This window comes from Balearica regulorum, chromosome 12 (assembly GCF_011004875.1).
Source record: "Balearica regulorum gibbericeps isolate bBalReg1 chromosome 12, bBalReg1.pri, whole genome shotgun sequence".
In the NCBI taxonomy this organism is placed as follows: Eukaryota; Metazoa; Chordata; class Aves; order Gruiformes; family Gruidae; genus Balearica; species Balearica regulorum.
The window spans coordinates 1,957,166-1,967,212 of NC_046195.1; the positions used below are offsets into that span (position 1 = coordinate 1,957,166).

Below are 10,047 nucleotides of genomic sequence, written 5' to 3' on the forward strand. Positions count from 1 at the left end.
CCGACCCGCGGAGCCCCGAGGACGGTGGAGGGGGTTCGTCACCTCCCGGGGGTCCCCGCTCGGAGCCCCGGCAGCCTCCGCGGCTTCTCCCATGGGTTGGAGTTTGGGTGTAGCGGGACGCAGCCGCGCCGGCACCGACTCTGTATCCGTGCGGTTATTGGGATCGGCTCGGGCTGAAATAAAACGCAGGCCCCGGGAGATTTCCTTCTCGTTTCGCGCGTCAGTCTCTGCCGCGACACCGGTCCCTGCGGGGTCCCGTCCCTGAGGCACAATCCCTTCTCCGGGGTGCGGGTCCTGCTCTGTGGCGCGATCCCTTTGCCACGGTGGGATGGTGGTGTGATTCCCTCCCCACAGCCCCATCCAGTCCCTGCCATCCCTTCCCCGCGATCCCGTCCCTTCCCCGCGATCCCTTCCTTTCCCCGCGATCCCGTCCTTTCCCCATGCTCCAGTTCCTTCCCCGTGAGCATATCCCTTCCCCGTGATCCCGTTCCTCCTCCTCAATCCCATCCTCTCCCCATGCTCCCATCCCTTCTCTGCGATCCCATCCTTTCCCCATGATCCCATCCTTTCCCTATCCTCTGACCCCTTCCCCTCGATCCCATCCCTTCCCCACACCCCCAGGCTGTTTAAATCCTTTAACCAAACCGACACAAATTCCTTTTCTCTTTTTTTTTTCCCTGTGATTTTTGGGTTTGGTTTTTTTCTGGGTTTTTTTTTTTTTTTTTTGCTTCGGTTTCTCGTCATCGATAAAAATGCCGTCGCTGCCAACGCCAGGAGGAGCGGCCAACGGCCACGTCAGCCCCCTGCAGCTCCTTCTCCGCGCTGCCACGGGGTCGGGGACACTGAGGGGGGGGGACGGGACAGGGAGGGGACAAAGGACCGCTAAACCCGCCTGGTGCTCGCTTGACGCCTATGTACAGGGTGGAGCCGCCGGCGTCGGCCCCCGTCTCTGCCCTGCCCGGGAGGCTCGAAACCCGCTCGTCCTTCCCCGGCCTCGCCCGGGGTCTTCGCTCAGTGCCTGGGGGATCCCGGGGGGGGTCCCCGCCGCCGCCGCTCAGTTTGTGTACACCTGAGTCCCGATCACACGCATGATCTCCTTCTGGATTTTGGGGTCCTGAGTATTGATATTGGCATCTCCCACTTGGCCGTCTTCGTACCTGGAAGGGGAAAGGGGGGGGTAAAGGGGTGTCCCGGGGTGCCCCCAGGGGTGTCCCGTGGGTGCCGGCGAGGCGGGTGCAGCCCGGGACTCACACAAAGAAGAAGCGGGTGCAGACGTGGTCCGAGACAGGGCAGACCCAGATGTTGCCGTGCTTCTGCAGGTCCTTGGAGGTGATGACTGCCAGGGGAAGGGGCTGTCGGATGGGGGACGGGGGACAGGTCCCCGCCGGGCGCAGCCCACAGTGGGCACCCTCCCTCCCTCCCTCCCTCCTCCGCCCACCGGGTGAGCCAGGTGCTGCCCAGCCGCCCCTCTCCATCCCGCCCCGCGTGTCCCCGCACCTTCGCACAGCGCGATGCAGTTCAGGTTGCGGCTCTGGAGGAAGCGGGACTGGATGGAACGGGTCTACGGGGAGAACAAACAGCGTTACCGCCCCGGCCGGGCTGGGTTCACCCCGTCCCCCAGCACCCGTGGGTGCAGTGTCCCCTGTCACCTGGGGGATGGTGTTCATCCGGTTGTACCTCTGCACCAGCTCATCCTTCGAAGGCATCCGGTGCTGCCCTTTCCCCATCCCTGCGGAGAAGCCAGGCGGTGGCCGTCACTCCCGGGCAGGGAGCACCCACGGGGTGATGCGAGGACACATGCCACAGACGGGGACGGCCACTCTGGGTGCTCCCGCCCTGTGACCGAACCCTGGGAACCCCCCCAAAAGTGGGCGTAGCGGCTTTTGGAGCCTAGAAAACGTTGGGGTTTAGTTCCCCGGCGCATCGGAAAGCCCCGACCTGGCTGGGATGAGGCTGGTGCGGGTGGGAAGGACACGGGACGCCACCCGCTCCCACGCGGCTCCTCCGGCCGGCACGATGCCGAGCGTCCCTGGGCCCATGCAGGGAGCGGGGATGGGAGTGCAGGCAGGACTGGGCAGCACAGGCAGCCTCTTACCTGAGTATCCAAAGGAAATACTGGAGATGGGGCTCAGATAGATGCCCTTGCCATAGGCTGCTCCATGCAGCTTGCAGGAAAATACCAGGGTGAGCGATGGCGGGGTCACCCCGACAGCTTGGGCACGGTGGTGGAGGCAGCCCGGCCTCCGCAGGCAGCACATCTCCAGCTGCCTGCATCCCTCCCTGCCTGCCTGCCTGCCTGCCCCGGGATGGGGGGCGGAGGGGGGGGCGGGGGGTGTCAGGCGCAGGGGAGCGTTACCTGCAGTTTGGTGTAGGAAGCGTTGACCAGCCCGTTGCGGAGGATGGAATGCCAGTTCTCAATGTGAGAGCCGCTGGAAAAATGTCAGCCCCGCGTCAGCCCCGCGGCACCCTCTCCCACGGTACCTCGGCCCACGGCGCCCGCTCAGGGGGCTCCCGCCGCCCCCCGTCCCCCTGGCAACTCACTGGAAAGCGAAGGTGCTGCCGTAGAGTTTCTTGGCCGTGCGGAACCGGGCTTCTTTGGCCGGGGGGCTGCTGAGCAGGAGGAACTGGTGGGAGGTGTGCATGAACTTCAGCTGCTACCAGGGGAAAGGGAAAAGCAAAGGCGGCGCCAGCGGGGAGAGAGGACAGACAGACAGACAGACAGACAGAGATCATGCGCGGCAGCCCGGCCCGGTGCCTGTCCCAGCCCTGCGGTGGCCGTCCCGAGCTTGCCAGGAGGGCCCGTGGCATCCCCCGTCTCTTGTCCGTCAAATATCCTCCACCCAACATCCCATCCGCTGCCTCCCGCGTGTCCCCGCCTGCAACCCTCGTCCCAACAGCTGCATCCGCCGCCCCAGACCCTTGTACCGCCCACCCCACATCCTCGCATCCCGCATCCTCCATCCACAGCCCGCACCCCAAACCCGACGTCCTGCACCCCGTATCCCACATCCCACGTTCCATACCCTCCGTCCCGCATCCCGCACCCCACCTGGAGCCCGGCTGGGCCCCTTACCCTGCTGAGAGGCAGCTTGACGATGTGGGATCGGTTGCTGGAGATTATCCTTGGGAAGAGGAAGAGGAGGAGGAAGGTCAGACAGGGTGGTCCCACGCTCCCCTGGGAATGAGGCCGAGCCAGCAGCCACGCCAGAACCCGCCCCGAGGCCGGTGGACGGTCACAAACCCCCAGGAGAAAGGGACTGCGAGGGGCCGAGGGGCTCGTGCCGGCGATGCCCAGCTGCCCGCCCCCCCCACCCCATCCCCTGTCCCGGGGGACGTGGGGCAGCGGGACGGGGTCACAGCACCTTCAGCCTTACCACTGCAGGAGGGGATGGGCCAGGGGGTCCAGCTTGTCCATCTGCTTCTTGATCTCCAGGTAGGACCCCTGGCAGAGGCGAGAAAAGGTGCGGGTGGGTCCCCCAACACCCCCCCAACCGTGGGCGGATGGAGATCGGCGCCGAAATGCCACCCCCGGCGAAGGATCCCGCGCTGGCGGGGAGGGGGTCTCACATGGGGCCAAGGGTGGGGTGGGGCCAAGCCAGCGTACCTGGGTCATCTCCCGGATGGACATCACGCTGTCCAGGGCCTTCTGCAGCCGCTCGTAGTTCTTCTTCTGCGTGTGGGGCAGGAGAGAGGTGGCCGTCAGAGGGGTCCTCAGAGCTCCCCCCAGCCCCATCACCCCCGGCATGGGGGAGCGTTGCCCCCTTGACGCTTACTTTGGGGTTGAAGGCAAGTGTTTTGGGGTCGTTGGGGTCCACCACGGAAGGATAAGGCTCGAAGATGATGCTTTTGCGAGGAGACTCCAGGGCGGCACGGCACATGGCCACCAGCAGGTCCACCACCTTGGGGACAGAGCGCGGGGTGAAGGGACGGCACCCCGAGACGATGGCACGGTCACCCACCGCGCGCCCTCCTACCTCGGCGCCCGTGGCCACCTCCTCCGCCGCGCCGGACATGACGCCCAGGGTGTAGAAGGAGAAGACGCAGAGCTCCCGGGTGCACACCGCCGGCTGCGGAGGGGACAGGAGATGTGGGGATGGTCAGGGACGGTGACACGGGGTGACAGCCCGTGCCCGCCCAATCCCCGTCGTCGCCGCACCTTGAGCATGGAGCCGTTCTGGAAGACGTGCTGCTCGTCGCACACCACGCAGTACTCGTTGAGCGTTGGGATCCGCTGCTCTGCGTACTTCATGATCTGAGGGAGAGGACGGTGGGAGTCACCACCCTCCCCGCCGCGGCCACGGCACTCGGGAGGATGCTCCGGGCAGCGGGATGGGGCTGAGCGGGATGCAGGACGCTCACCTGGACGAGGAAGCCGTACTCCAGCGTAGGGACGTTCTTGCAGTGGCCGCCGACCTGCGACAGAGCCGGAGCAGAGCCAGCTGCGTTATCCCCTTTCCCCCACGCATCCCCACCTCCGCGCGGCGCCGGCAGCACCGAACGCCCCCCTCTGCCGCAGCGGGACCCCCGACACGCCAACGCCCCTTCCGAGGACGCAGCCGCAGCGGGGACGTGGCACCAAGACGGGGGGGTAAAACCCCGCAGGACCCCACAGCCGGCGTCCCAGCTTGCCCACCAGCACCCATGGGTGCTGGGGACAAGGCACAGGGGATAAAGCCCCACAAGGGCTCCCCTCAACCCAAAGGGGTCCCGCCACTCCCCGACAAGCCATCCGACCCCGCGACAGCTCCCGGGAATCCGGGAAGGGAAAGGAGAGGAAAGCAAACCCCGAGGCGGGGAGGCACCCACCAGGATGTTGAAGGGGGCGACACCTGCCTGGGTGCTGGCGGGGGGGTAGCCAAAAACCTCCACCTTGGGGTTCTTCACCGTGCAGGAGACGGACCGGTTCATCAGGCGGTTGACGCGAGCCTCGGGGATGCCCAGTTTGCCCTTCAGCACCGAATCTTGGATGACGGGGAAGCTGGGAGACCTGCGGGCACAGAATCCCTCTGAGCTGCCCGGTTTGTCACCGTCCCCTACTCCCCCGTCACCCAGCGCCGAATTCACCCTTCGGCTGGTTTTTGGGAGAAACCTCCATCTCTCGGGGCTCTCGTAGGGAGCGGCAGCGTCCGAGGGGCGAGTGGGGAAACCGAGGCACGGCGCCAGGTCCCCAGCCACCCAGGGTGAGGGGACGGAGCGTTGGTTCCCTTGGGGACACCGTCAGGGTCTTACTTGGGGATGGGGGAGAAGATGCTGAGGCCAGCACGAAACTTCTTGATGGTGCCGCTCGTCTTGAACCAACTGTGCCGCTTCTCCTGCTGGGTCTTCAGGAAATCGTTGCTGAGATGTTTCCATTGCTGCGATGTGAACATGCCCAGGATCCTGGAAGAGAGGTGGCATGGGTACCCAGACCCTGGAGGTAGGAGAGAAAGTCTTGCGAAAAGAAGACCTTCCCTCGGTCGAGGAGGATCAGGTTAGAGAACATCCAGGCAATCTCAACATCCACAAATCCATGGGTCATGACGGGATGCACCCATGAGTGCTCAGGGAGCTGGCAGATGTTATTGCCAGGCCGCTCTCCACCATCTTGGAGGACAGGAGAGGTGCCTGAGGATGGGAGGAAAGCCAATGTCTGGTCTTCAAAAAGGGCAGGAAGGAGGACCCGGGAAACTACAGGGCAGTCAGCCTCACCTCCGTCCCTGGAAAGGTGGTGGAACGGCTCATGCTGGGGGTTATCGATAAGCACGTGGAGGAGAAGGTTATTGGGAGTAGTCAACACGGAGTCCCCAAGGGGAAATCATGCCTGACCAATCTGATAGCCTTCCATGATGGCATGACCAGCTGGGTGGATGAAGGGACAACAGTGGATGTTGTCTACCCTGACTTCAGCAAGGCTTTTGACCCTGTCTCTCATAATGTCCTCGTTAGCAAGCTTAGGAGGTGTGGGTCGGATGAGTGGACAGTGAGATGGGTTGAGAACTGGCTGAACAGCAGAGCTCAGAAGGTTGTGATCAGCCACGCAGAGTCTAGCTGGAGGCCTGTAGCTAGTGGTGTGCCCCAAAGGTCAGCGCTTGGTCCGGTCTTGTTCAACATGTTCATCAATGACCTGGACGAGGGGACAGAGTGCACCCTCAGCAAATTCGCTGACGATACCAAACTGGGAGGAGTGGCCGACACACCAGAAGGCTGCGCTGCCATTCAGCGAGATCTGGACAGGCTGGAGAGTTGGGTGGCGAGGAACCACGTGAAGTTCAACAAGGGCAAGTGTAGGGTCCTGCACCCAGGGAAGAACAACCCCAGGCACCAGTACAGGTTGGGGTTGACCTGCTGGGAAGCAGCACTGCGGAGAAGGACCTGGGAGTCCTGGTGGACAACAAGCTCTCCATGACCAGCAGTGTGCCCTCGTGGCCAAGACCACCAATGGTGTCCTGGGGTGCATGAAGAAGAGCGTGGCCAGCAGGTCGAGAGAAGTTCTCCTCCCCCTCTACTCTGCTCTGGTGAGACCACATCTGGAGTTCTGTGTCCAGTGCTGGGCTCCCCAGTTCCAGACAGACAGGGAACTACTGGAGAGAGTCCAGCGGAGGGCTGCGAGGATGATGAGGGGACTGGAGCATCTCTCGTATGAGGAAAGGCTGAGAGAGCTGGGGCTGGTTAGTCTGGAGAAGCCTGAGAGGGGATCTCATCAACGCTTGTCAATATCTAAAGGGTGGGTGTCTAGAGGAAGGGGCCAGACTCTTCTCAGTGGTGCCCAGTGACAGGACAAGGGGCAACGGGCACAAACTGGAACACAGGAAGTTCCATCTCAACATGAGGAAAAACTTCTTCCCTGTGAGGGTGACCGAGCCCTGGGACAGGCTGCCCAGAGAGGTGGTGGAGTCTCCTTCTCTGGAGAGATTCCAAACCCGCCTGGACGCGATCCTGTGCGACCTGCTCTGGGTGATCCTGCTCTGGCAGGGGGTTGGACTAGATGATCTCCTGAGGTCCCTTCCAACCCCGACCAGTCTGTGAATCTATGGGTGCTCGAGCGGGGTGCTGGCACCCATGGGTGCTTCGGTGCCCACTGAGCCCTGTCCATGGGTGGTCCATGCCACCCAGCTCCTCCTCTTCCCCACCCAAAGCCGGCGTTGAGCCCATCACGGGGCTGCGTGGCAGATAAAAGGTGGTGCCATGGGGACATGTGGCACTTGGCCAGTTTTGGGGCAAAATGACGACACCGTGGGACCCACCCTCCCTGCCCCCCTTGGGTGCTGGTTGTGTTTCGGCTCTTACTTCTTCAGCTGCAGACCCAGCCCGAAGCCCTCCTTGTTGGACGGCTGGAAAACCTCGATGGACGGTTCTGCGGGGACAGAGAGGAGGACAAGCTGTCGGTGCCACCGCGGTGCCGGTCCCAAAGGCACACGGGGACGCTGTGTCCTGCCCGTCCCCACTCACCGGGGCCATCGAGGTACTGGGAGAGGGAGAAGCGCAGGCGCAGGACGATGGGCTCCGTCCGCAGCACCTTCCACGCCGTCGCCACCTCCTCCTGCCGAGGGAGAGCCGCGATTCGGCACGGCCGCGGGGAAACTCGGGGTCCCCCGCGGGTGCGTGTGTCCCCCCCCCCTTCCCCGTGCCAACGCCGGTGGGAGGCACCCCAGGGACTCACATCGAGGAAGCTGATGTTCACGTGGAGGTCGATGTCCACGTCGTCGATGGTCCCGTACTCCCTGTGAAGACACGCGGGGTCACGGAGGGGGGGACGGGGTGACGCTGGCACCGTGCCGGATCTGCTGCCCGGTGCCCACCGTGCCGGGGCGTGGGCAGGCTCGTGGAGCGGTGACGGCCACGTGCGGCTCCACGTGTATCGAGTGTGCGCGCACCCCCACCCGAGAGCGGGGTGGCACCGGGACAGCAACCGGGCTGTGGATGGGTGTCTGGGGACGGCACGGCGGGGTGCCCAGGGACGGCGGGCAGCGCGCACCCACCTGACGGCCACGGCATTCTCGCTGTAGATCTCCTTTACGGCCTCGATGTCGGCGTCCAGCTGCGGGTGACGGTACAGGTCGGCGGCGCAGGTCCCCTGCGGCACAGCACCCCGTGACACCGTCAGACCCGTGGCCCCCCCGCAGCCCCGCGCTCAGGACCAGGCGCAGGTTGGGGGTCCCTGAGGCCCCCCCCTATGGCACCCGTGGGACCTGGCACCCATGGGACCTGGCAGCCGTGGCACTAACCTGGACGCCGTAGAGGAACTCCTCGGACTCATTGTCCCCGTCGGAGTCATCGTCCGTCCAGTACTGGCCCTTGAGGTCCTGGGGGGGCAGAGAGTTGGGGGGCGGCAGATTGGGGGGGGAGGGCAGAAGGTTGGGGTGCAGCGGGGATGGGGGGGGTGGAGGGAAAGGGTTGGGGGACAGCAGTTTGGGGTGCAGTGGGTTGGAGGGGGCAGGTTGTGGGGAGTGTTTTGGGGGGGAATGATTTGGGGGGGGAGCACTTTGGGGGGCAGTGGGGTGGGGAGGAGGTTGGGGGGAACGGGATGGGGGGAGCAGGTTGGGGGGCTCAGGATGGGGGGAGCAGGTTGGGGGGCAGTGGGTTGGGGCAGCGGGATGGGTGGAGCAGTTTGGGGGGGCAGCGGGATGGGTGGAGCAGTTTGGGGTGCAGCGGGATGGGGGAGCAGGTTGGGGGGAGCAGTTTGGGGGGGCAGCGAGATGGGGGAGCAGCAGAAGGGGGAGCAGCGGGGTAGGAGAGCAGTTTGGGGGGCAGCGGGTTGAGGGGAATGAGATGGGGGGGCAGCGTTTTGGGGGGCAGCAGCTTGGGGGAAATGGGAGACGGGGGGGGGGGCACAGCGGGTGGGGGCCGCGCACGGAGCCGCCGGGGGGGCCCCGGCCGATCGCGAACCCCGTCAGCCCCCGTCCCCCTCCCGTGCCGGGGACGCGGGGGGAACCGGGCCCCCCCCCCCCCCCCGCCCTCCCAGGCCCGGCCCCGCCGCTCCCCCCGCCCGGCCCCGGGGCCGCCGCTCCCCCCGCCGGGCCCTGAGGGGGTGTCCCGCTCCCCCCCCCTCACCATCTCAGCGCGGCCCGGCCGGGCCTGTCACCGCCTCCATGCTGCCGGGCGGGCGGGCGGCCATCGGGCCTTGACGTCAGGCCCTACCGCGGGCCCCGGCGCCACCGCCGTCACCCGGCAACGCCGCCGCTGACGTCACCACCCGGGGGGGACACCCCCCCATACACCCACCCCCCCCCGGTACCCCCCGGCGGGGCATCGGGACCCCTGGGATCGGGGCGGCCGTGACAGGGACCCGTGGGGCTGGCGGGGTCCCCAGTGCGCCCAGTACGGGGTCACCAGTGTGCCCAGTGCGCCCAGTACGGGGTCACCAGTGCACCCAGTGTACCCAGTATGGGGTGACCCGTGCACCCAGTACAGGGTCACCAGTGCGCCCAGTGTCCCCAGTACGGGGTCACCAGTGTGCCCAGTATGGGGTCACCCATGCGCCCAGTACAGGTCACCAGTGTGCCCAGCGTCCCCATCACAGTGTCCCCAGTGTGCCCATCACAGTGTCCCCAGTGTCCTCAGTATGGGGTCCTCAGTGTCCCCAGTGCCCCCAGTGTCCCCATCACCGGATCCCCAGTGTCCCCAGCATCCCCAGTGTCCCCAGTACAGGGTCCCTAGTGCCCCCAGTGCCCCCAGTGTCCCCATCGCAGTGTCCCCAGTGTCCCCAGCCCAGGGTCCCCAGTGTCCCCCGTGTCCCCAGCCCGGGGTCCCCAGTGTCCCCAGTCTGGTGTCCCCAGTATCCCCAGCATCCCCAGCCCAGTGTCCCCAGTATCCCCAGTGTCCCCAACTCAGCATCCCCCGTGTCCCCAGTGTCCCAAGCCCGGGGTCCCCAGTATCTCCAGTATCCCCAGTGTCCCCAGCCCGGGGTTCCCCGTGTCCCCGGGGGGTCAGTCAGAGGCTCAGGACCCTCCACACCCCCCCAAAACGCCCAGCGCCGCTGCCCGCCCCGGACAGACGGGCCCTACCCCAGACCTTGGGGGCTCACCAGCGCCCCGGAATGGGGGGGTGTGTGTGGGGGGGTGGCGGCGG

The 10,047-nt window shown here is 65.8% G+C and overlaps 1 protein-coding gene across 6 annotated transcripts; it reads right to left on the bottom strand.

Annotated features, from left to right (window-relative positions):
* Nucleotides 1-658: 658 nt before the first annotated feature.
* Nucleotides 659-9,174, bottom strand: PARP6 (poly(ADP-ribose) polymerase family member 6). Of its 6 annotated transcripts, none has more exons than XM_075764571.1 (22): nt 9,031-9,174; nt 8,205-8,282; nt 7,959-8,053; nt 7,640-7,700; nt 7,429-7,519; nt 7,267-7,333; nt 5,230-5,379; nt 4,807-4,987; nt 4,360-4,413; nt 4,157-4,252; nt 3,975-4,067; nt 3,774-3,899; nt 3,605-3,670; nt 3,375-3,442; nt 3,074-3,122; nt 2,542-2,651; nt 2,357-2,429; nt 2,096-2,165; nt 1,650-1,729; nt 1,498-1,561; nt 1,252-1,336; nt 659-1,157 (listed from the first exon to the last, which is right to left on the bottom strand). In XM_075764571.1, exons 1-22 carry the CDS (start codon nt 9,031-9,033, stop codon nt 1,055-1,057), a joined length of 1,863 nt encoding a protein of 620 aa, XP_075620686.1. In that variant the 5' UTR covers nt 9,034-9,174; the 3' UTR covers nt 659-1,054. The 6 variants fall into 6 exon arrangements, 4 of the variants coding, with proteins under 4 accessions (XP_075620686.1, XP_075620688.1, XP_075620687.1 ...); XM_075764573.1 differs by having other exon boundaries at nt 4,834-4,987; nt 9,031-9,170; XM_075764572.1 differs by having other exon boundaries at nt 2,542-2,654; nt 4,834-4,987; nt 9,031-9,170.
* Nucleotides 9,175-10,047: the final 873 nt, after the last annotated feature.